The sequence below is a fragment of the Aquarana catesbeiana genome, linkage group LG03 (genome assembly GCF_042186555.1).
Source record: "Aquarana catesbeiana isolate 2022-GZ linkage group LG03, ASM4218655v1, whole genome shotgun sequence".
NCBI lineage: Eukaryota > Metazoa > Chordata > Amphibia > Anura > Ranidae > Aquarana > Aquarana catesbeiana.
In genome coordinates, this window is record NC_133326.1 from 238,558,113 (window position 1) to 238,585,419 (window position 27,307).

The following is a 27,307-nucleotide window of genomic DNA, read 5'->3' on the forward strand; positions in this document are numbered from 1 at the left end:
TCCAATACAAATTCTCTTATAGCTTAAGTTTTAACTCCAGCCTTACCACCAGCACAGTTTTACAGGCTCATCTACTGAAATAGCTTACTCTGATTTCATTGCACACTTTGAGCTGCTAACAGTAAGCATACGCAGGTCTGATGTATCCTGCCTCAATTCCTGGCTGAAATCCAGCATCATCTAGCTTCCCACCCCTGCCTTACTGCCCTAGGCTCACTGCTTTCATTGACTGGATTTCAGTTTGTTCAGTCATAGAGGCTCAACATCACATATATGATGCATTTTAGTAAGCAAAATGTAATACCTTATTTTAAATGTAATGCAGGTTCAGAGGTCAGTATTTTTTATTGCGGGGTTTAGAAGTCAGTAGTATGTAAGGTAAATTTTAGAGGTCAGTAGTATGTAAAGCAGGGTTCAGATGTCAATAGCTTGTAATGCATGGTTCAGATGTCAATAATTGTAATGCAGGGTTCATATGTCAGTTGTATGTAAGGTAGGGTTCAGAGGTCAGTAGTTTGTGATGCAGAACTGCTGCAGAGTGCAGGGGTCAGTAGTAGGTTATGCAGAGTCCAGGGATCAGGACTAAGTGAAAACAGTAACCACAAGCAAAAAAAACACCAGTGTCCTCTGCACACCACCAACAACATTCACTGGCTGGGGAATTCCCCCCCAGTTCCCTTCCCCATATGCAGAGCAGCGCAGGGAAGCGTAGGTGAAATATAGTTTTCTATTCTGGTACGCTGATCCCTGCTATCCCACCTCTTATTCAACTCATGTGATTTCACATATGAGGTCCTGGTATAAAGGAGGAAGGCCAGTGGGGATCTTTGTAGAAGAATAGTGGCTATGTCTCTTCTTTGGAACACTTCAGGTAGAGGGCCAGTATGGCGGGTTACAGTCTACCAGTCACCTGCTTACGATTTACATTTTGCCAACCACTGTCCTAGGAAATTATGGACTTATTATTTCTGTAAATTGCGGTAGGAAGAAGTTTGAAGACTATATGCATGCCTAAAGTAAAATGCATAGTTGTTTTAAATGAATATCGAGGGAAAAACGCACGCCTCTTCTTGTTTGAATATGGTTCAGCTGTGTTGACTTACATAAATGTTTTGATTAGGGATTTTACTGATATTACAATCTGTTAATTTAAGTGGATTTTATATTTTCGCATAAATATGTTGCTAATTCTAGTGATTCGAAAATGTGATAACTGGAAGTACTGGGGAGGTTAAGTCCACCAAGTTAATTGATTAACAGAAGCTTGTAATTATTGGCTTCATTTTGTAGAGAAGAATTTATAAATGATTTCCCTTTCCTAGATGAGACCTTATTACACCAGTTTATTTGCAAAGTGTTTACTTTGTACAAATTCATTTTTGTAATATAAATGACTAATTACTAAATGCTAATGCCCATAGACATTAGGTCATATCTTCATTCTAAAACGATCCACTGTCTGTTGTATTCCCTTTGCCAGCCTGCCACTTTCTGATGGATCAGTTGAACTGGCAAATTAGCATACCTTCCAGAATTGCTCCTGTTCTTTCACTAATATAATGGTGGCAACGGTCTTTCTGTGCTGCCTTCCAGACCTTTCCCCTCCCCTCTTCATAGAAATATACTAGTCGGCTTGGCAGCTGACAAGTGTAATGCTCTGCTAGCTCTCGATGGAATGTGTGCCCAGAGAGCAGTTGGAAAGTGTATGCACATCCAACTACACTCTAATGTTGGTCTCTAGCTTAAAGCTAGCCATAAACAGCCCAATGCTACTGTGATAATAATGCCATTTGGAGGTACCATTAGAAGGCATTTACAAGCACTATTCACATTAGAAGCATTCCGTATAGCACACAGTTTTTCCACTTTGCTGGTAAGTCTGAACAATATGGCTGAGCCTTATCCCAACAGGGTACTAACCATGTATGTGCTGCTTTAGTCTAATTTGTAAGGGGCACATCAAATAATGCTTATAATGTATATAGTACTTCATGCAATAATGTGATGGTTGCTCTGCCTCTTTTACTGTATTCTTACTGGACCTCTGTAACCTGTTGGAAAAAAAAAACCTTGTTAATCTTTAACCATGTTAAAAAAAGTGCTCCAGTGCTAAAGGCCACAGTCAGATATATACCTGTTCTTTATTCTCAAGTAAACTTCTGTCCTTCTATGCCTAGCACAAAATTTGTGTCAGCAGAATCTCATTCCATGCATTTGTCTGAGCTTTTAGTCTTGGGCTGGACCCACTAGGGAAGAAATTGGCTGTTGTCTGAGTTGAATTTGGTTTAGATGTCGGAAGCATTCAGTATTTGGAAGAAACAGTGGGCTTGACTTGCTAAACTGGAGAGTGCAAAATTTGGTGCAGCTGTGCATTGTAGCCAGTCAGCTTCTAACTTCAGCTTGTTCAAATAAGCTTTGACAAAAAGACCTGGATGCTGATTGGGTTCTATGTTGCACAAGATTATGCGCTCTCCAGTTTTAGTAAATCAACCCCAGTGTTGTGTATAGGTCGTTAGAATGCCCTTCCATTGTACCATAGACTTGGTGCTTTACAACAGTGTATTTACAGCGGGGGGGGGTCTACAGATTTCCATAAACTATTAAAAATAATTGCTAGGTGTCTTCCAAGTACAATTGTCCTAGGGCTTTATATAGATTTTGTCTTGTTTTATTTGAGTCTTAGCAGACCTATAGTATCCCTTCTACCAGTGGCGGCTGGTAACGTTTTAGGATGGGGGAGCCAGACCCTGCCCTTTTTTAACCCCCCCACTTTTCATAAGCCCCACCCCTATACAATCCACCCACTCCGCCCCCCTGTATTCCACTTGCTTCCACCCATAGCGTCAGGACTATACAGCTCAGCATCACAGGACAGAGTATACAGCCCCAGAATCACAGGACAAAGTATAGCTCAGCCTTACAGATCAGGGTATATAGCTCAGCATTACAAATGGGGTATATAGCCCAGCATTACAGATAGGTGTATATATAGCTCAGCATTACAGATGGGTGTATATATAGCCCAGCATTACAGGTGGGTGTATATATAGCCCAGCATTAGAGATAGGTGTATATATAGCCCAGCATTACAGATAGGTGTATATATAGCCCAGCATTACAGATGGGTGTATATATAGCCCAGCATTACAGATCGGGTATATATAGCTCAGCATTACAGATAGGTGTATATAGCCCAGCATTACAGATAAGTGTATATAGCCCAGCATTACAGATAGGTGTATATATAGCCCACCATTACATATAGGGTAAATATAGCTCAGCATTACAGATAGGTGTATATAGCCCAGCATTACAGATAGATGTATATAGCCCAGCATTACAGATAAGTGTATATAGCCCAGCATTACAGATAAGTGTGTATATAGCCCAGCATTACAGATAGGTGTATATATAGCCCAGCATTACAGATAGGTATATATAGCCCAGCATTACAGAGAGGTGTATATAGCCCAGCCTCTGGCTCTAATCAGGTGCTTAAAAAAAAACCACCCCCTCCCACCCACGACATAGGGGTACATGCACCTGTTCCCTGAAAGGGGCCGGGCGCATGGATAGGGGGGCGATGCCTGTGCACCATCAATGCACGGGCCGTCACTGCCTTCTGCTGCATGTGCTTGGCAAATGAGTAATTGCAAAGGCTAACGGGCATACTATGTATGTTTAGTTTTCAGCACAGATTGAAAAAAATATATATCTGCACTGACTCATCTCTTCATCTTCTCCTGAAAATTGTCACCGGTCAATATATAACGTGTTAATGTCATGACAAGAGCAGGTGGGAGTGTACAATCCTAAAATTTACCAGAAAATTTAAATTTAACTGAATTCATTACACTTTTTTTAACCTTTACTTTACCAAATTGTCTAAAGTTCATGTCAACAGTACAGATCAGTGTTCTTCATTAGGTTTTACCATGCATTTATATGATGCTCCTGTATTTCATAATGTATGTTGTGCTTGTTTACATCAGTGATTGACTTTCTCTCTGTAGTCATTGGGGTTGATTTACTTAAGGCAAATATATTGTCCACTGCAATTGCACTTACTCCAGAGCTTAGTAAATGAGGTAAAGCTTCACTTTTCAAATAATACTCAATCCCAAGTAAGAAAAATAAAAGAACAACCACATTTTTGTTTGCTTATGATTGGATGATAAAAATCAGTAGAGCTTCTTCTTAGATCTAGAGCAAATGCACTTGCAGTACACAGTATTCTTGCCTTTAGTAAATCAACCTCATTGAGCTTTGTTGTTCATAGTATTGTTTAACCTACAGATCTGCACCCCCTAGTGGCTACCAATCAGTATAAGATTATTTTCCTGTTAAAATGAGACTGTACATATTGAAAAAAAATAATAATACATTTTAATTATTTCCAGATATTTCTGGAGAATACGTGAATGTAACATGACTTTGCCTTTAAACCTAATATTGCTGTGCAGTGAATAGACACCTGCAATGTAGGCATATTGTAATGTAAGTATATTCCAGGTAATGTTTTTCTAGCAATTGTAAAATTTTAAGTTGTCTTTTTACAGTGTGAAGAGAACACAGTTTTCCAGGATTCCTGCCGCTACCTCAAACTCCCATTTTTGAAAGGAAATCAACATGGAAATAATAATCAAGCAGTTAAAAGTACAAAAGAGTCTTTTTGGATAACCTCATTCCTTTGTTCAACCAAGCTGACACAAAATGGTGAGAAATTAAAATAATGTTTGATCAAATATTAAGTTTGCAGCCTGTTATGCAATTTCTGCAGCTTTGTAGTACCTTGATCAAGGCTTTGTTGCTTTGGCCGTCAGTGTCAGTACAAACTGTATTCAAGACACAGATATATTTCCCAGTTACCTTAGAAACAAACTAGAGTTTGTGCGACTGACAGGTACCGCATTTAATAATAGAATAATGCTTCTTCACCTGAAAGAAAAATGCAACTGCTTAAATATGTTGCAAATATAAGTTTTGCTTTAGTATAAATATTTCTCTGTGGTACAAGATTTTAATTTCTAATAAGTTAATCATAAAATGATTTTGGTGCTTGAGCAATTTTTAATGGTTGCCCAAATAATAGTACTTTGTCAAGGCTCATTCCACTGATTAGGTTTAGAATGAATTAGTTATTAACTGGAACAGTAATTCTACTTGTACAATATATTTACCCGTACACATTTTGTACTCTGCTCAAAGGTAAAATATTTTGTATGTGTCATACAGTAACTTTTGCTTGAAGTTTTTTTTTCCCCCAAAATACTTTTTCTAATCTGCTCATTACTGATTGAATGTCATTCCAGTCATCATGCACGAGTACAGCTTTGTTTTCCGAAGCTGTGTTTTTTTTAGTGTATCTTTAATGTGGGACAAGTTTGTGACTATTGCACATGCAATTGATATATATGTATTTTGGATTCATTGTGTCCCCTCCATAAATAATGGTTCCAACTGTAAGGATGGGTTCCTAGTTCTAACATTACTCTGGTATTAAAACAAACTTTTTTTTTTTTTTTTTAATCAGAAGAAAGTTTTATTTGAACACATTCAAGCACACATGTTCCATAAACACAAAAGAATGTAAAGGTGTAATGTACAAAAACAAATAGTCAATTACAGCTTCCAACAGAAGTCACCTCACTGAAGAGAACATACAACCCCACCGAGTGTGTGGAAGCAGAAATGACACTACCAATAGAGCATCACTATGGCACATTCCAAAGTCAGACAGTATTAACCAACATTAGGTAATCAAAGGCATTCCACCCCAATATCCTATCAATAATCAGGTCTACTGGAGCTAATCCTGGTACATCAAGCCAACCTCCCCCAAACCCTCTATAATTTAGCAGGGAATCCACGGTGCTGGTAAGTAACTTGTTCATATTTTAAAGTAGTACCTATGTGGTCTAGCCATTCCTTAAGAGATGAAGGGGAAGTACTTTTTCAGTGGAGGAGGATAATTTTATGTGCCTGAAACAAGGCCCTGGAAACAGCTTCCTTAGTAAAGGCATAATGTCATCAAAAACTCCCAGCAGACAGCGCCTGGGGTCAGAAGGAATGTATGTTTGAAGTACTCTAACTTTTGCAAGAACAGACACAGACCCAGTATCTGTGTAATTTGGGGCCTCTCCACAGCATGTGTATGGGATCCCCAAAACAAACTCTTTTTCATAGTATACATTTTTATTATTATTTATTATTATTTAAGTTACTTATATAGTGCTGTCAATTTACGCAGCGCTTTACATATACATTGTACATTCACATTGGTCCTTACCCTCAAGGAGCTTACAATCTAAGGTCCCTAACTCACATTCATATACTAGGACCAATTTAGACAGAAGCCAATTAACCTACCAGCATGTCTTTGGAGTGTGGGAGGAAACTGGAATACCCGGAGGAAACCCACGCAGGCAAAGGGAGAACATGCAAACTCCAGGCAGGTAGTGTCGGGGTTGGGATTTGAACCAGCAACCCTTTTTACTGCTAGGCGAGCGTGCTACCCACTGTAAATGATTATTCTTTGCAGATATGCATTCTTCTTAGTAACACATTAATACTTACATGTTACCACTACTTTATATAGGGTTGCACCAATAAGGGGCTTTCCTGTATAGTTCTTCAGGGTTGTCCTAGATAGTATTTTTAGTTATTTCATTTTTATATTGCATAGTTGTGACTAAATAGTGGACATGTGTGAGAGGGTAATCCTTCCCCCTCCTGTCCTTCCAGCCTGGTAAGCATACATGGTCATAACATTCCAGCATAATCACTATACCAAAATAGAATTCAGACACAGCTTAAGGTTAGAATGTTTTCTTTAGCGTTCCTTCTAAAACTGCACTGATTGGATTTGATTGTTTTTAGAGCATGTCTAATTATTAGTATTGATTTTCAATTTCCCAGCATAAGCTTTACATAATTTTTCATAGGTCAGATAGTGAATTGGAAACCTCTTTGGTTTGATTTAATCATCAGTATTGATTTCACACAACTTTGCCAAATGGATTTGTCTAAAGCTAGTATATTTGTGCATTTATTCTGTCCTATTAATTTGCAATTAACCATTTCAAATCAGGAAGAGCTTTATTGGTGCAACCTTGTTTTAATCTTTAGTTTTAAAATGAGAAAATGGTATATTCATGAAATAAAGGAACACTTCAGAGTTATCCATCTACAATTCTCTTGTAGCCAGATCTTTCTCAGACAACTATTGCTAATAAGAGATCTGTATCCGTTCTTGCTTAATTCACGTGCTGCTAGGAACTACCACTATCTTCAAGCCTTTAGGCCTCTTGCACACGGAAGTAAAAAACGCCATGGTTTTTTTTACTGATTGAAATGAGATACATTGTCTATGGAACAATACACACAGCTGAGTAAAGATCAGTAACACAGTTTTGAGTACAGAGCTGTGAAACCAAAATAGAACATTTTAACATTTGAGTGCAGTTATTTACTCGCATATGTGTGTTCACCCGTCTGTAAGCATGTTTACAGGAGTATAAATGAGTATATTACAAAACTGGCAGTGAAGAAGAATTTTAGTCGCTTGCGCACCTTTACACACCTTACTCTGGGACTTTCTGTCCACAAGTTCCTGAGTAATAAACCTCTAATAACAATGCGCTGTAAAAAAATAACCTAAATCATATAACTCAAACAATAATAAATGGAGATAAATATGTTTTTTAACAATTAACCAATAACAACAACAATCCTGCTGCCTCCTTTTATAAGAAATATATCTTTCCCATGAATTAAAGTCAAATCAATGTTAATAGATTCCAGAAGGCGCTAGAACAATGCTAGAAATTCAAAGTATGAAGTGTTACAGTTCATTAAAAAGTCTGTGCAAAAGTATCACGCATAATATAACTGCAAATAGCTGTGTTCCAATCATGCAGGATAGAGCATATGATTATCCCACTCCACAAGCAATCACCTTAAGTTTTCACTCACCCTTTGTGAGTCTCACCAAATAGTTATGCCTCACATATAAATGCTCAGCATAAATCGCTCAGAATGCACCACTTTTTCTAAAAGAGTCTTCCCATACACTGGTATGAATGGTAATCCGGTGGTTCCTCAGATATTGGCCAGAGAAAGGGGAACTCGCAAAGTGTATTACCATAAAAATATTAAAATGTATTAAACACCCAATAACTACTCACAAACATAAAGATGTCAAAGGCCTATCATGTATCTCACCTGATCATTTAGCAGTACAAATGGCTGTCCCACATATCTTCAGGATAATGTGTAGTGTCCATACAGATTGCTGTGTAGCTGCATCTTGACGCAGCGTTTCATCCACTTATTTTTTTTTTTAAAGTGACCCCTTGCAGTTATATTATGTGTGGGACTTTTGCACAGACTTTTTAATGAACTTTAGCACTTCATGCTTTGAATTTCTAGCATTGTTCTGGCGTCTTCTGGAATGTATTAACATTGATTTGATTTCATGGGAGAGATACGTTTCTGAGCAGTGGCGGCCCATGCATTGTGGGCACACGGCCACCCCCCCCCCCCCAATACCTCCGCAGCCCTCTCTATCCATATGCCCGGCCCCTTTCAGGACACCGGACACATGAATTACTATGGCGGGGATATGCGGGGGGGGGGGTGTATTTTGAAGCACGTGATTAGAGCCAGAGGCTCTAATAGGCTTCAAAATAGGGTGGGCTCGGGGCGCAGAACACTGCATCCCGATCCCACCCTGTTGTGTGACAGTAGCGAATTATTTTTCACTATTTTCAGTGAGACCTGTCTCCTAATTGGCCAAAGTGTCAGGCAATTTTATTGGATGTCTAGCTTTGGAGGAACAGGAAGAAGACACACAGCTGTGGGATTAGCAGACACCGGAGCTGCTGCCTACATCCCATCCCGGGAGAGGAGGAGAGGACACCGCAGCATGCCAGCCCTAGATCGGGTAGGTGCCGCAACGCCTTAATGTCAGTGTCACGCTGCGGTCCATGGGGGGGGGGGCTGGTTAATATCACACCGCAGTTTTCTCGGGGGTGGGGGATGTTGCTGTCAGTGCCGCCCCCCCAAAAGAAAAATCCACCAGCCGCCACTGTTCCACCAGTTCTACCAGTAAAGCCTGGTAGAAGAGGGGAACAAAAAGCGAGTTTAAGGTTAAAGGATACAACTGTCAGAAGGAGTGGTAGAATAGCACATTTTACAGAGTGGAAGGGGAGCTGAATAGAGAGTCACCTGCAGCCTGTTTGGTGCGTAAAACAATTATGAAATAATTCTTTGTTATTTTGTGTCAATTCTTAGGGGATATGTTGGATTTATTGAAATGGCGAATGCATCCAGATAAAATCCCAGGCTGCTTGTCCAAATTAAAGGAAATTGATGGTTCAGAAATTGTTAAGGTAAGCAACACAGCTTAATATAGTTGCTTAGTTCTCTAGTTTGGTAATTATAGGCTTTTTAAATCTAAACCATTTTCTTCCACAGTTTCTTCAAGATACACTGGACACATTATTTGGTATTTTAAATGAAAGTTCTCAGAAATATGCATCAAAGGTATTCGATTGCTTGGTAAGTGTCAGTTTTGTCTTGCACAGTTTTGTATAATGTGCTTAGCATCTAAATACAGTGATTGTTGCCTTGCAACTCCAGTTTCTTTGGTCGATTCTGACAAGTGTACTACCTGTTTGGAGCTTATAGGTCTTTATTAAAGCGTAGTTCCAATAAAAAAAAAAATTAAAAGTCAGCTACAAATACTGTAGCTGCTGACTTTTAATAATTGGACACTTACCTGTCCCAGGGTCCAGCGATGCAGGGGAACGAAGCTCCGTTCGTCTCTCCCTCCTCTCTGTGGCACCGACATTGTCACCGTGTGCGCCCGGCTGTGGCTTCACAGCTGGGCACACACTGCGCAAGCGCGATCCACGCTGTGACTGGCCGGGCAATCATCTGGGGACCTGTGACGTGTCCCAGATGATTGCCAAGAGGGAGGGGGGAGTGGTGATCTTCCAGCGCCGCGGTGGCCGGGAGGAAGCGGGGGCTGTAACCCTCTAAAAAGAGGGTTTCCACCCCCCACCCCAAAAAAATGACATGCCAAATTTGGCATGTCAGGGGGTCACCTTCCTTTTAAAGTGGGATTTCCATTTTTGGGTGGAACTCCACTTTAAGTTTTGTAGGGTTCCTCTTTATCAGAATTCATGCTATGACACACAATAGTGGAACACTCAAACTTGAATTAAACTCTAGCATATAATGAGCAGCAGGCCACACTGTGTTTGTATTTGTAACAAGTATAGTCATAATATAACTTTATTCAAAACTTTAGAGGTCTTTTTAGGTTTTGAAAAGTCTGTAAGTAACTACCATTTTCAAGTTTTTGTTGCTGTAGCACTGTTTCAGGATGGTACTTTCTTTTTCATACACCATGGAACACAGAGTTAGGCTAATATTCATTACCTGCTGGGTTATACTTCATCTCCAGGAGAATGGACACTGGTAGACCACAGTTCTTTAGACAGGAAGTGATCCCCTATATAACCCCTCCCATACAGGAAGTACTTCAGTTTCTTTACCAGTGTCTGCAAGGTGGATGGCACGGTTGTTTGTGCTCTCTGAGCACCAGGTCTCTAGTCCCACAAACGGTTCTTAACCGCTTCAATACCGGGCCAATTCTGACACTTTGCTCCTACATGTAAAAATCATCATTTTTTTGCTAGAAAATTACATATAACCCCCAAACATTATATATGTTTTTTTAGCAAAGACCCTAGAGAATACAATGGCGGTTGTTGCAACTTTTTATCTCACACAGTATTTGCGCAGGAATTTTTCGAACGCGTTTTTTTGGGGAAAAAAACTGTTTTGTGTTTAAAAAAAAAACAAAAACAGTAAAGTTAGCCCAATGTTTTTGCATTTTGTGAAAGGTGAAGTTACGCCGAGTAAATAGATACCTACCATGTCACGCTTCAAAATTGCACACACTCGTGGAATGGCGCCAATGTTCGGTACTTAAAAATACCCATAGGCGATGCTTGAAATTTTTTTTACTGGTTACATGTTTTGAGTTACAGAGGAGATCTAGGGCCAAAATTATTGCTCTCACTCCAACATTCGCGGCGATTCCTCACATGTATGGTTTGAACACCGTTTTCATATGTGGGCGGGACTTACGTATGCGTTTGCTTCTGCGTGCGAGCACACGGGGACAGCTGCGCTTTAAAAAATTTTTTTTTTTATTGTTATATTTATTTTTTTTTATTTTGACACTTTTTTGAAAAAAAAAAAATTGATCACTTTTATTCCTATTACAAGGAATGTAAACATCCCTTGTAATAGCAATATAACATGACAGGTGTTCTTAATAGTGAGATATGGGGTCAATAAGACCCCATATCTCACCACTAGGCTGGGAAGCCTGAAATAAAAAAAATAAATAAAACGATCGCCGCTTCCAAGTCGATGCGGCGCTGTCTTTTTGAATGGAGAGGCCGGGCGTGACGTCATAACATCGCGCCCGGCCACCGACGATCATAGAGACTCCGGGGACCATCTGGTCCGCCGGAAATCTCTATGATCTACATCCGGCGCCGGCGGATCCACTCTCCGCCTCACCGATCGTAACGGTGAGTCGGAGCAGGCACCGGAGGGCGGCGGGAGGGGGGGACGTCCCCTCTCGCCTCCCATAGGAATGATCAAGCGGCGGAACGGCCGCTATGATCGTTCCTATGGTGTAGAGATTCGCCGGCTGAAACCGGCAATATCTGAATGATGTTTGTAACTACAGGCATCATTCAGATATACCTGCTCAAAGCCAAGGACGTCATATGATGTCCTTGGTATTGAAGTGGTTAAATGAATCAAGGGATTGACCGATCGGATCCATTTGACACAGGCTTTATATGCTTAAATGGATGGTAACCGAGCCTGCAAAATTTTGCCTGTAATGTGGCCTCCGGGCGTGGGACCCTGCAAAGTGGAATCCCCGACACCACAGCGCTAAGGCATTCCTGCAGGGTGCTGTACAGGTCCAAGGGAGTGAACCCTAAACATGAAATGGGTACCCAGTCCTTGAAGGTACTCAAGTGACAGGAAACCGCCGTAAAGGGTAAAGATTGGGCTCTTAGTTTCTAAGCTGCCCTGCGCCTGGACGGGTAAGTGAAACCCCTTTACTTATTATTGTGGGGTGTCCCAGTGATTGTAACCATCAGTCAAGCTAGTTAGAGGCTGGACACCTGTGTGCGGTGACCATACGGGGGAGTTTTTGGGCTAGCTGTGGGTGTTTGCAAAGTGGTACCTTTTTTACTTGTGTCTGGTTGTTCTTTTAACTGTATGATGGCGCACAATGGTGCGCCATTTCGCCTTGGTTCACCATGGCGCATGTGCGTTCGCTAGAGCGCCGCTCGGCTCAGCAGTTTGACGGCCATGGCGCATGCAGCTTCGCTGCAAATGCATCATAGCCTTTATCTGGGCGCACAAAGGTTCGCGTCATACGCGAATATAGCCATGCCCGTTCACTGTGACCACGCATGCACTAAACATTCCGGCGCACAGCCAGCTTATTTAAGCTGTATTTGCCAAGCATGCGGGGCTTCCAGAAGGCAGCCGTGGGGCACAGAGCAGGCTCTGAACCAGGCATTTGCAGCGGTTCATTTCTCCTTACCTGGGTCACGTGAGTCACTCAGTTGCTTGGCAGGCTCAAGGTGCTTGGCAGGATTGTTGCAAAGGGGCTTGGTGAGCCCTATTAAAGGGTCTCCCTTCTGGGGTGTGTTAATACTACACTCAGGCACTCCCTTTTTGTGGCTAGTAAATGTCTTCAAAAAAGACGAGCAGAGCTAACATGAAATGGTTCATTCTGCCTTCAAGTTGCCTCTTGCAGAGGTTACTGAGTCTCCCTGGTCCTCTTTGGGATCCCTTAGACCTCTTTGGGCCACACAGGCTTTCTCCTTACACCCTCTGTTGGAACAGGTGGTGTATGCTGATTGGGAACATCCTGACAGGATTTTTGTTCCTCCCAAGAGGTTTTCTCTTTTATATCCCATGGATAAAAAGTTTGTTAAGAAGTGGAACATGCCAGCCATAGATGCAGCAGTCTCTTCCTTAAACAAGAACTCGACTTGTCCGGTAGATGAAGCACAGGGCTTGAAAGACCCTGTTGACAAGAAATTGGAGTCATTAAAGGCTTCCTTTTCTTTGGCCATTTCAGCTATTCATCCAGCTGTTGCAGCAATTGGTATGTGCCAGTCCATAAACGATCAGATCAGACGGCCTGACAGGCCTAATCAGGAGAATGATCTGCCTGAAAATAAGGCAGATATTCCTCAAGCACTGTGTTTTGCTGTTGATGTCTTCAGCCCCCAGATTTTACCCCCTTCCTGACCAGAGCAAAAATTGACAACAAAATTGACGTCCTTTTTTTCCCCACAAATAGAGCTTTCTTTTGGTGGTATTTGATAGTTTTATGTCATTTTTATTATAATTTTTATTTTTTATTAGTAATGGTAGCGATCTGTGATTTTTATTGGGTTTGCGACATTATGGCGGACACATCGGACACTTTTGACGCTATTTTGGCATCATTATCATTTATACGATCAGTGCTATAAAAATGCAGGGATTACTGTGTATATGACACTGGCAGGGAAGGGGTTAACCACTAAGGGGCGATGAAGGGGTTAAGTGTGTCCTAGGGAGGGATTCTAACTGGGAGGGTATGGGTTTCAACTCACATGACAGCAATTACTGCTCCTGATGACAGGGAGCAGTGATCTCTGTCATGACACAAGGCAGAACAGGGAAATGCCTTGTTTACATAGACCTGCCAATTAAAGGGGATGTGCAGGTACGCCCATTTGCCCACCGCTGCCATTGTGCCCTCGTATATCAGCGTGCAGTGGTCGGCAAGTGGTTAAAGGATTCAATACAGCAGTTTTCTCGTTTGGCTCTCTTGTCTGTACATATGCGCAAACCTTTGTGGCTTAAGAACTGCTCAGCCGAGAGAAGTTATTGGCAGGTTTCCCCTTTCATGGTTTATTTGGTGATCATTTGAACAAATATATCCAAAAGATTGGAGGAGTGAAGAGTCCTCTACTTCCTGTGAAGAAAAGCACCAGGCGCCCCTCGTTTAAAACCTCAGGGACTGCTTCCTCAAATGTCTCAGCGCCAAGGCAGTCCACGCCGCCAACAGGGCGCTACGGCCAGGGTCAAGCCGCAAGGCCAGGGCCAGAAAAAGCCTTGGATCCAAAATTCTTCTAAACCCAGCACCAAGCCCTCCTTTTGAGGGGACGCCCCCACTCCATCGAGTGGGGGGAAGGCTGCTGCACTTTGCAGACATTTGGAGAAAAATAATTCAGGATGAGTGGGTCACCTCAACTATAACCTGCGGTTACAAGCTGGAGTTGCGGTGGTTTCCCCTCAGAGGTTTTTAAGATCCAGCGTTCCCTCGGATCCTCCAAAAGAGACTTATTGCTTCAGGCACTACATCATTTAGTGCATCAAGGAGTGATTGTAGAGGTTCCTGTATCTGAAAAGGGCACGGGTTTTACTCAAACCTGTTTACAGTTCAAAAACCAAATGGGGACACACAGCCCATTTTGGACCCTGAACCAGGATCTACTGATCCAGTCCTTTCAGATGGAGTCTGTCCGCTCAGTAGTAGCCTCACTCCAGATGGGAGACTTTCTAGCCTCCATCAATATAAAGGACGTGTATTTACACGTACCTATCTTTCAACCTCATCGGAGGTTCCTGAGATTTGCAGTAAAGGAAGGTCATTTTCAGTTTGTGGCTCTACCCTTAGGGCTTGCTACAGCTCCCCCGGGTGTTCACAAAGGTCCTAGCACCAGTACTGGGTCTTTTAAGGGCCCAAGGGATCTCCTGCTCAGAGATCACTCACTACAGGCTCTAGAACAGAGCAGAACATGCACAGTGTGGTATTTGGAAAGTTTAGGCTGGATCATAAATACAGAGAAGTCAACCTTGACACCAGCTCACAGTCTAAAGTATTTAGGTCTGATCCTAGATACAGTCCAAGCAAGAGTATTCTTGCCACACGCAAGGATCTGTGCCCTGAAGGATCAGGTGCGTCAGATAAGGGACACCAGACAACCCTCCATTCGGCTCTGTGTGGGTCTTCTAGGGAGGATGGTATCCTCCTTCGAGGCGGTCCTCTGTGCCCAGTTCCATTCCAGGCCTTTACAACAAGACATCTTGTTGGCCTGGATCAGAAGAGGAAAAGCCCTGGATTATCCAATGTGCTTATCTCCTCAGGCACGCTTAAAGTGGAGTTCCACCCACTTTTACAACTCTTCAGCATCCCTCACTAAACTGTGCACTGTAAATGAATTGGATATTTTAAAACTTTTTTTCTCAGCACCTACTGTATATCTGCTGTATTCATTTTTCCACTTCCTCCTCCCTAGCCGTAGCCGTGGCAATGCCTTCAGGGAAGGGGCGGCAACTTCCTCTGACACTGACGTTGCTATGGAAACCTGACCTGAAACCTATTACACTGCTTGTGCTGCACTGAGCATGTGTGAGATCTGCAAGGATGAAATACAGTCTGGCTTCAGATGCCCAAACTTAAGATGGCCACGGCCTGCTGTAAGTTTATAAAATAACAAACTACTGCTACAAACTAACAAAACAGACCTTAGTTTACAGACTAACTTTACTAGAATACATTAAGCTTGTGTATTATAGGGGTATTTTTATTTAAAAAGTATAATTTCGGCCGGAACACCACTTTAAGCCTAAACTGGTGGTTGCAAGATCCTGCGAAAGGGAAAATCCTTTATCCCCGTAGCTTGGAGAGTACTGTCTATAGATGCCAGTCTCTCAGGCTGGGGAGCGACCCTAGAAGGGCTCACAGCTCAGTGGAAATGGTCAGGGACAGAACAGATCCTGCCCATCAACGTCCTGGAATTATAGGCAGTACGATTGGCCCTATGGTCCTGGACAGTGGAGCTTCAAGACTGCCCTATCAGGGTTCAGTCCGACCAATGCCACTGCAGTGGCCTATATAAACCACCAAGGCAGTATCAGGAGTCGTTCAGCTTTGAAGGAGCTGAACCACATACTAGCCTGGACAGAGGGACATGTGCCGATTCTATCGGCAGTCCATATCCTGGGAGTAGAGAACTGGAAGGCAGATTATCTCAGCCGCCAGCAGATATGCTTGAGGGAATGGTCCCTACACGCAGGGGTGTTCCAGGAAATTTGCCAATGTTGAGGATGGCCAGAGGTCGACCTACTGGCATCCAGGTTCAACAACAAGCTACAGCGGTTTGTGTCCCGGGCAAGAGATCCTCTGACAATCAGAGCAGATGCTCTGGTAGTTCCATGGAACCAGTACTCCCTGGTTAATTCTTTCCCTCCGATCCCTCTACTTCCACATTTGTTGCACAGGATTTGAAGAGAGGGAGTTCCAGTCATTCTGCTGGCACTGGCCTGGCCCAGAAGGCCCTGGTTCCCAGAGATTGTGAGACTAACAATAGACGGGCCATGGACACTTCCACATCGCCCCGATCTACTGTATCAAGATTTTATATTCCACCCCAATTTACAGTCTCTAAATTTGACGGCATGGCTATTGAAGTCAAGGTGTTAAAGGACCGTGGCATATTGGGACCAGTGGTGTCTACCTTAGTGAATGCTAGAAAAGCTGTCACTAGGAAGATCTATCATAAGGTCTGGAAATACTTATATTGCTTGTTGTGAGGCCAAAAAATGGCATCCTCGGAAATACGTGATTGGGAGAATTCTCTTTTCTACAATCAGCTGTGAAAATCAAATTGGCTTTGAGTAAAATTAGAGGTCAATTTCGGCCCTATCCGTATTCTTCCAAAGGCCTTTAGCCTCCCATTCACTGGTCCGAACCTTTATGCAGGGGGCAACTCGCTTGCTTCCCCCCATTAGGTCACCTATGTGTCCTTGGGACTTGAACTTGGTGCTGTCTGTGTTACAGAAAAAAAACATTTGAGCCTATCGAGGTAATTCCCTTAGACTTGCTGTCATGCAAGCTAGCCTTCCTGATGGCCATCACCTTGGCTAGAAGGGTGCCAGAGTTGGCGGCCCTTTCATGCAGGGAACCATACTTGATCCTTCACCACGACAGGGTCGTGTTACGACTTGTTCCATCCTTTTTGCCAAAAGTGGTGTTGGCCCTTAATTTAAATCAGGACACTTTTTCTCTCAGCCTAGTTCTGCAAAAAAGAGACGACTGCATTATTTTGACATTGTCCAGGCAGTCAAGGTTTATTTGTCTAGATCTGCGGAGATCCGAGGATGAGACTCCTTTTTTGTTTTACCAAAAGGACCCAAGAAGGGGCAGGCAGCTTTCAAAGCTTCCATTGCCAGTTGGGTCCGTCAATTGGTCACTCAGGCCTATGGTCTGAAACGTAAATCTCCTCCCTTTAGGGTGAGAGCTCATTCTACCAGGGGTGTATGAACCTGCTGGGCTTTTTACCATTGGGTATCTGTGGCTCAGATTTGTAATTCAGACCAGTTATCTGGAAGGTGGTAACGACAGCTGCCAGCCTTTCAGGTTGGGGAGCAGTGCTAGAAAAGACAACTGTCCAGGAACAGTGGTCAAGAACCGAAAGGTCCTTGCCCATCAACATCCTAGAGATTCAGGCAGCGGGTCTGGCTCTGAAGGCCTTGACATTCGGGTTACAGGGTTGTCCTGTCAGGATCCAGTTCGACAATGCCACACCAAGAGTCTTGCAGCACAGAAGGGAGGTGAACCATATCCTAACTTGGGCAGAAAGGAATGTTCCGTGCCTATCAGCAGTTTTCATTCTGGGAGTAGAGAATTGGCAGGAGGACTTCTTGAGCCAACAGCAGTTGCTCCCGGGGGAATGGTCCCTTCACCCCGACATTTTTCAGGCTGTTTGCCAAAAATGAGGGACTCCGGACGTAGATCTTCTAGCATCCAGATTCAACATGAAGTTGGTCAACTTTGTGTCCAGGACAAGGGATCCACTCGCATGCGGAACAGATGCGTTGGTGACCCCGTGGGATCAGTTCTCACTGATTTATGCATTCCCCCCTATTCAGTTGCTGCCACGACTTTTTTGCAGGATCAAGCTGGAAAGAAAGCCGGTAATTCTTGTAGCCCCAGCATGGCCCAGAAGGTCCTGGTATGCAGAAATCGTGAAGATGGCAGTGGGGGATCCATGGTCCCTTCCACTACAGCCAGACCTACTCTCACAGGTGCCGATATTCCATCCTACCTTACAAGCTCTAAATTTAACGGCTTGGCTATTGAAACCACATTCTGAAGGAACGTGGGCTTTCCGGGTCAGTTATCTCTACCTTGATTAATGCAAGGAAGCCAGCTTCCAGAACCATATATTAAAGAACAGTGATGGCAAACCTTGGCACTCCAGACATTTTGAAACTACATTTCCCATGATGCTCATGCACTCTGCAGTGTGGTTGAGCAACATGGGAAATGTAGTTCCAAAACATCTGGGGCGCCAAGGTTTGCCATCACTGTTATAGATTCTGGAGGGCTTATGTTTCCTGGTATGAATCCAAGGGTTGGCACCCTCGGAAGTACAACATAGGCAGAATTCTTGCCTTTCTACAATTAGGGGTAGAAATGAGTACTATTAAGGGCCAAATCTCAGCTTTATCAGCCTTATTTCAAAGACCGCTTGCTTTGCATTCTTTGGTTCAGGTTTTTATGCAAGGGGTGATACAGCTTAATCCGCCAGTCAGATCACTTTTGAACCCATGGGACTTGAACTTAGTTTTGTCAGCGTTACAAAAACAGCCATTTGAATCGATATAACATATTCCCTTAGTCCTTCTGACAAGGAAGTTAGTGTTCTTGGTTGCTATATCCTCAGCAAGGAGGGTTTTGGAATTGGCTGCTCCTTCTTGTAAAGAGCCATATTTGATTATTCATGAGGACAGGGTCGTGTTGCGTCCTCGTCCAAGTTTTCTGCCTAAAGATATTGTCCTACCATCGTTTTTTTCCAAAACCATGTTCTAGGGAAGAGAAGTCACTACATTGTCTTGATGTGGTGAGAGCGGTCAAGGCCTATTTAAAGGCGACTGCTCAGATCCAGAAGACTGATGTCTTATTTGTGCTGCCAGAAGGTCCTAGCAAAAGACAGGCAGCGTTGAAATCCACTGTCGCTAAGTGGATTTGGCAAGTTATAATTCAGGCTTATGGTTTAAAAGGTAAGATTCCACCTTTTCAAGTCAAAGCGCACTCTACCAGAGCAGTTAGTGCTTCTTGGGCAGTGCATCACCAGGCCTCCATGGCTTAGTTCTGTAAGGCCGCAACTTGGTCTTCAGTGCATACATTCACCAGGTTTTATCAGGTGGATGTAAGAAGGCATGAGGATATCTCTTTTGGGCGCAGTGTGCTGCAGGCATAAGTATAGGTCCTCAAGTCTGGGGTTGCCCTACAGATTGCGTCTCCCTCCCCTCAAATAGCATTGCTATGGGATGTCCCATATAGTTAATACTATGGCTCTGTGTCCCGTGATGTATGATAAAGAAACTAGGATTTTTATAACAGCTTACCTGTAAAATCCTTTTCTTGGAGTACATCAAGGGACACATAGGTCCCTCCCCTCTTTTTGGAATTTGTGTATATTGCTTTTCTACAAAACCTATGATACTCCTGGTAGGAGGAGGAGTTATATAGGGAGTGAACTTCCTGTATTGAGTGTGCCAGTGTCCATCGCCTGAAGGTGCCTATATACCCATATAGTTAATACTGTGTCTCTGTGTCCCGTGATGTACTCCAAGAAAAGGATTTTAAAGGTAATCCTATTTTTTTCCAGTCGGGTGAGGTAACCACAAACACAAGGATCGGGGAGAAACCTCTACAACAGGGATATGCAATTAGCGGACCTGCAGCTGTTTCAAAACTACAAGTCCCATCATGCCTCTATCTCTGGGTGTCATGCTTGTGGCTGTCAGAGTCTTGCTATGCCTCATGGGATTTGTAGTTCTGCAACAGCTGGAGGTCCGCTAATTGCATATCCCTGCTCTACAACATGGACAAAAACTGCAATAAAAATGTTAATTTGCTTTTGGTGCTAACCTAACTGCTGTGGTGCTATTCTTCTAATACAGGATTAGGTAAAGCAATCTACAAGAGCAACCACCAGCCCATGAATATTGACAGATACATAATTATTTTGGTATATGGCCAAATTGCCAGCTAGTTCAGGGGCTGCCGTAAAGCATATTGGCAGGTTGTTTATTACTATCTAAATTGACCCAGGTGTACTTGCATTGTTCATCTGAGTTAAATGCATGATATTGTAAGCTCCATTTTACTAAGAGTTGTGCTTTGTATTATGTAATGCTCTGGATAGTTAATTGGAGCTTGATAGTATTAATAAAGATTGTATTTTATTAATGGTCATTTTTGTTCTTAGGTACACATAATTAACTTGCTACAGGACAGCAAATTTCAACACTTTAAGCCAGTAATGGACACTTACATAGAAGGGCATTTCTCTGGTGCTCTTGCTTATAGGTATGGAATTTATTTTGACCTTGTATTTAGAAGAGTTGTCTCATGTTTGTTTTCCATAGTTTCCTATTTAATAATTAAAGCTGAACTCCAGGAGTTCATCATCTTTATAAAATGTGAAGGCACATGAAGAATTAGGTTCAAGGAGGTGCATGACACCTCTTGGACTTCTCTCTCTTATTTAAGTCTGACAAGCTTATAGAACTCCCGGAAGACAGCTATTGCTGTGGTTTTGGAGCCCGACGTTGGACCTTCTGGTCTCAGTTTCTTCAACAGTAGAGTTGCTACCACTGCTGTGCCCACCCTTTCCCTCATCCTGTCCAAGCACAGAAGCCTTTGTATTATGTAAACACATTCACAAAATACAAAGGCTTCTGTGAATGGGCAGTAGAGGGCGGAGAGGCGGATGTAGCTGCTTTGTGTGCTTCTCACAGCTGGAAGTGTATCCTTTGCAGAGCCATAAACTTTTAACAATATATTCTTCAGTCTCGAAAGCTGTTTGCTTTTGCAACAGGACAGAATGAGGGCGGAGGGGCGGGTGTAGCTGCTTTGTGTGCTTCTCTCACAGCCCCGAGTGTATCCTCTGCAGAGCCATAAACTTGTCAGATGTAAATAATAGAGATAAACCCAGGAGGTGTCATTCACCTCATTGGTAGTTGATAGTGATAGTGAGCCTTCACTTTTTACAAAGTGGCTGAATTCCTGGAATTTAGCTTTACAAATGGAATGAGAAATAGAAATTTACAGTAACCTATAGTAGCCATCAGCAGTCACCATTCATTGTCTAAATTGTTCTCAACAGGTAAAAGGTCAATTACTATTGCTGTGGATTGTCAAGTTTTGAACATTATCATTCCTTTTTTCATTGCCTTTTGTATTAGGAAATTTCTGTTTACTAAAATCCTAACTTCTAAGGAATGTCTTGTCTTCTCAGAGACCTCATAAAAGTGCTGAAATGGTATGTGGACCGAATAATTGAAGCTGAGAGACAAGAGCATATCCAGGAGGTATTAAAGGTAATGAAAGAAAAAAGCCAGGCATGTTCTTGTACTGATTTCCATACAGGTTGAACATTCAGCTACTGATTAATGCTGCTTCACTTTGATGTAGTCATAATTGGCAATCAGCCTATTTTTATATTTTAGTAATTCAGGTAATTCAGATCATAGGAATAGCTAGGTACTCAAAGTACTTGTGTGGTTTCTTATTCTAGCCTCATGCTGTCATTGTTAGTGTAATTTTAATTTTTGAAATGTGTATATGTGTGTGTGTGTCTACTGTATACAGTATATCCATTATAACAGTTCTTTTAATTCTGTCATAGGCCCAAGAATACATCTTTAAATATATTGTACAGTCTCGAAAGCTGTTTGCTTTTGCAACAGGAGGACAGAATGAGGAGGAGTTTAGGTGTTCTATTCAAGAACTTTTGATGTCAATTCGCTTCTTCCTATCCAAAGAAAGCAAGGGAGCTAGTGCTTTAGCCCAGTCGCAGGTAACTGATTTTGATATAATTCTAAAAAACATGCTTAATGAACTGATTTGTGAGTACCTGGACATAAGATATTACCCGTATCAAAGAGTCACATTTTTTTTCTCAGTTCAAGTTTCAGAACAGTAGCTAAAATCTGACTGTGTACTGGCTATAGGCAATTGTTTTTTTTTTTTTTTTTTTTTACAAAAAAAAAAAAAAAAAAATAGTGGAAAGAATGTTTTTGAACCCCTAGATTTTTAAACGCATCGGTACTGGTCTAATTTTATTTTGCAAATGTGCACTACATTTTACATGGACATGTCTGACATCTCTGAAAAAATTCAGCAAAAAATGAAGGTCCATGATGAAAGAACTATGTCAACTTCTAGAATGTTGACATCTTGTATCTGAATTCCAGTTAATGAGGTAGCATCTGGGGGCTTTATTTTTCTAACAATTAACAAAATGGGAAGTAAACGAACATAAGAGAAATCCAAACTAAATCAATATTTGGTTTCTCTAAAAAAAAAAATTTCACAATTCAATATTTGGTGTGACCACCCTTTGCCTTTAAGGCTGGGTTCACATCAATTGAATGTGAATTGAATCCAATTCGCATGGCAGGAGATTGTGACCAGCTCTCTATGGAGCCAGTTCACACATCTCCAGAGTGGCTCCGGTGAGAATTCCGCAGGAGTCCTATGCGTTTTCTGGTCCGCTTCAGGTCCGAATTCAGCCAAAAATTTGGGCTAAAATTGGACCTGAACCGGTGAAAGGAGACGCACCGGACCCCCTGCTGTGAGCTGCTCCATTCCTTAGTGTGAACCCAGCCTGAAATGGCATCAATTCTTCTAGGTACACTTGCACACAGTTTTTGAAGGCACTCGGCAGGTAGGTGGTTCCAAACCTCTTGGAGAACTAGTCACAGATCTTCTGTGGATTGTAGGCTGCCTCAAATCTTTCTGCCTCTTCATGTAATCCCAGACAGACTTGATGTTGAGATCTGTGGGGGCCAAACCATCGCTTCCAGGACTCTGTGTTCTTCTTTACACTGAAGATAGTTCTTAATGACATTTGCTGTATGTTTGGAATCATTGTACTGCTGCAGAATACATTTGGAGCCAATCAGAAGGCTCCCTGATGGGATGGCATGAGGGATAAGTATCTGCCTGTATTTCTCAATATTGATATATATATATATATATACACACACACATACACATACATACACACACACACACACACACACACACACACACACACACACACACATACATACAGGGCTTTTTTCTTGGAGAATAGGTGCAGGAACTTCCCCCCCGTCTGAGTCACCCCTTGTCTCTGTCCCCTACCCATCTCTGACCAACAGTACTGCCCCTTTTAGAGAATACAGAGCCAAGTATCATTTTGTGGCGCTAAATCATTTGTATGGAACATGTTAATGATAAAAAGAAAAGCAGTAAAATAGATCCCCTGCAGCCAGCAACAATAGAATCCCAGCAATAGATCCCCACACAACAATAGACTTCCCCAGCAACAATGGACTTCACCCCAACAACAATAGATTCCCTGCAGCAACGGTGAACCACCCACAACAAAATATCACACCCAGTAACAAAATATCCACCCAACCAACATTAGACCTGCCCCCTAGCAGCAACAACAGATCTCCCAGCAGCCAACATCAATAGATCCTCCAGCAGCCAGTAAAAATAGTCCTCTCCCTCAACAGTAGATCCCTTACAGCAACATAAGACCCCTCCAGCAACAATATATTCCCCATCAGCAACAATAGACCCTCACACAAAATCAGGTCCCCACCAGTGACAATAGATCCCCAAGAAGCCAACATCCATAGACCCTCCAGCACACCCCACACCCCATGCTATTACATACATTCAGTGCTGGAGGTGCCCGCTGAAAAAACGCCCTATATATATATATATATATATATATATATATATATATTGGGATGCCTGCTTTAAGTCCGTGGGGGTTCTTCAATATTCCAACCCCTGAAAGACAACCCTACACCATTATCCCCCTCCACCAAATGATTTGGACCAGTGCACAAAGAAAGGTCCATAAAGACATGGATTATTGAGTTTGGTCCTGACCTAGACCTGATAGAGCACCTTTGGGGTGAATTAGAGCTCAGCCTGCGAGCCACGCCTTCTCATCCACATCAGTGCCTGGCCTCACAAATGCTCTTCTGGAAGAATGGTCAAACATTCCCATAGACACACTCCTAAACCTTGTGGACAGCCTTCCCAGAAGAGTCGAAGCTGTTATAGCTGCAAAGGGTGAGCCAACTCAATATTGAACCCTACGGACTAAGACTGGGATGTCATTAAAGTTCATGTGTGTGTAGAGGCAGATGTTCCAATACTTTTAGTAATATAGTGTATTTCTGAACTGAAATTGCAAGAAATTATGTTAGCCCTACCCAATTGTGTGTTGGTAAATCACTGAATCCCTCCCCCTCTCCTTATCTCTTCATCATAGAATAAGGCAGGTAATATGTTATGCAATTTTCTTCAACTAGTGATTGAAGAAAAGTGCTAGTTTCCCCCTGTAGCACTATTGTGTTCTGCCAGCAGAGAGCATTCTCCGCTGGCAGAATACAATGATCACTGCTGACTGCCATAGCCACTGGTACAGATGCAAACAAAGCCTGAGGAATGCCCAGGAAAAAATTCCAAGCCTACTTACCACCAGCTCTCAGACAACCAAATTGACCTGTCTAACAGTATGCGTTAAAAACGGGTTTAGTCCGCACACATTTGCAAATGCATGCGTAAGCCACAGAGCCTGGTCACGGCACCCTGATATCTGTGGTCCTAACACTAAAATATGAGTGTCCTCACAGTGGAGGCACATGCATTCTAATGGGTAAATGCTGGCAGGTGGACTGAAGGGCAGCCCATCCCTTCTTAAAGGTACAGGAGCACACCAAACACCCAGCAGATAGCACTATGGCTGCAAGGGTGCTGGTGCGTTGTTGGACCAATACACACACCAACGTGATCTCAAAAAACTTGCCACCGCCTTCATTTATAGCTGGCTATCACAGTAAGCGGCTTTGGAGGGCTACAAACAGATGCAAACAAAGCCTGGGGAATGCCCAGGAAAAAATTCCAAGCCTACTTACCACCAGCTCGCAGCCACTGGTAGTATTCGGGCAAGAAAAAAAAAATGACAGGCTGGTTATACTGAAATCGATCGATGGATTGACTTCAGTACAACCAGCCTGCCTATAGACAGATCAAAATGCATCCGTTTCCTGCTGAACCGGCTGAATTTCGATCCATCTATGGTCCACTTAATTGTTCAGTAGTGCATGATAAGAACTCAGCGGACTCCTGATTTCTGACATAATAAACAGGTATTTTTTCACTTATTGAACAGATCTAGCAAAACACTATTAATGGTATATTTAACAGACCGAAAAGGAATAAATAAGACTCTTCCTTTATAAGTTGAGGATAATTCAAGCAACCTTCAAAGGCAAAATCGGACAATCTGCACTGAGGCAATTATTTTGCTGATTTGGTTTCATGGATGAGACACCATAGAATGTTACTTTGTATACACTAGTCATGAGATGCTTATTTTTTTTTTTTTTCTGTGTTCTTTCATTCCCACCTCTCCAGGCTGTGTTTTTGAATTCTTTCCCAGCTGTTTATTCTGAGCTGCTGAAACTGTTTGATGTTCGGGAAGTGGCAAAAATGGTGCATGATACCCTGGGCAGTCTGCCAACAGTCATGCATGCAGATGATGCGCTTCAAGATGTAAAACTTCAGTGTATTGCAAAATCAGTGGAGAGTGAGCTGTACAGCAATCCAGGTAAAAATATGATAATCTGTGCATAACTGAGGAAAAGCAAATGTTCATGTGCATACATGGAAGTTTAAGAGATATATACGAATCAATATGCCAGTGGTCTCCAGACTGCGGCCCTTTGCTTGCTTTTATCTGGGCTATTCACTGACACCAATGAAGGGCACAATTCCCCCCAGCAGTACCAACAATGGGGCACAGTTGCTTCCAATTACATCAACAATGGGACACAGTTTTGACAGCAACACTGGGGCCCAATAAAACCAATGATGGGGCACTTTTCCTTCCATTGATGACACCAATGAAGGGGCACATTTCCTCCCAATGACACCAACAATGGGGCCCAATGATGGGGCACAGTTCCTCCCATTGACACCAATGATGGGGCACAATTCCTCCCAATGACGCCCAACAATGGGGCCCAATGACACCAACAATGGGGCACAATTCCTGCCAATGATGGGGCACAATTCCTCCCAATGACACCAGTGATGGGGGATTATTTACTCCCACTTACACTGGGACATTTTTTACTCCCGATAGCCATAATCCGACCCCCCTAAAGTCTGAAGGACAGTGAACCGGTCCTTGGTTTAGAAAGTTTGGAGATCCCTGCAATATGCAAACCAGCTGAATCTAATAAATCTCTTCTTCATATTTTAAATGTCCATTCTATCAGTAGCGAAACATATAGTTACTGATCACAGAGATTCAAGAACAGGTGATCAGTTACTGTGTGTTCCTCTATGGAACAAAGAAAAGCCAAACTACGAATTTTTAGGAAAATAAAGTGGTAAACTTCTTCCACGTGGTGACTGCATCCCTTTTCCTTTTTTTTTTTTTTCTTTTTTTAGGATTTTTTGACCCGTTGATCCAGACAGCAAGTCCGTTAATTTTTCAGCTTCCCTTGAGGCTGAATTCATGCTGAAGCAGAGACCTGCCGAATTGATTTACCGGCAGGTCTCCATTGCCGGCTGCAGTAGAGGGCAATGTGGTGCACGATTCAGTGCATCACATGGCTCCCCCCCCCCTTTTTTTTTTTTTTCCAAAATGTGCACTTCATTCATGTCAATGTACAGCAGTGCGAATCGCTGTGTTGTATAAATATATATATTGCTGCAGACTGGAGTTCTGCTTTAAGTATTGGCGACTTGCTAAAATTGCTTGCTTTGCAGTTCATCTCCTTACAGAGGACTTGAAATTTTGGTATCCTTGCCCACAAAAAGGAAAGAGAGCACAAAGGGTTAGTTGCCAGTATAGCTCGTAGGTGTACTGCAACAGACCTTTCCCTATTTTTTGGGTTAACATGCCTTGTTCTGCATTGTCTTGTGTGTGTGTGTGTGTGTGTGTGTATAGAGAGGAGTGTAAGTACTTATACTAGTAGTCTGTAACAATATTTGGTATGTGTAGTCCCTGATCAACTTTAACAACATTAAAAGAACAAATAATTTAATTGCTGCATATTTGCAATGTGTGAAGGTCTTTAAAAATGGTGTATCCTTACA

At 42.4% G+C, this 27,307-nt stretch overlaps 1 protein-coding gene across 2 annotated transcripts in view; it reads left to right on the top strand.

The window, feature by feature from the left end:
• Positions 1-27,307, top strand: part of DOCK4 (dedicator of cytokinesis 4) — a 501,293-nt gene that overhangs the window by 255,141 nt on the left and 218,845 nt on the right. For both annotated transcript variants that reach the window (XM_073619893.1, XM_073619894.1), the window contains exons 17-23: positions 4,560-4,716; positions 9,295-9,392; positions 9,478-9,561; positions 20,391-20,491; positions 21,423-21,504; positions 21,813-21,983; positions 25,616-25,808. In XM_073619893.1, coding sequence (XP_073475994.1) covers positions 4,560-4,716; positions 9,295-9,392; positions 9,478-9,561; positions 20,391-20,491; positions 21,423-21,504; positions 21,813-21,983; positions 25,616-25,808 — 886 coding nt within the window. The remainder of the gene's footprint in view (positions 1-4,559; positions 4,717-9,294; positions 9,393-9,477; positions 9,562-20,390; positions 20,492-21,422; positions 21,505-21,812; positions 21,984-25,615; positions 25,809-27,307) is intronic.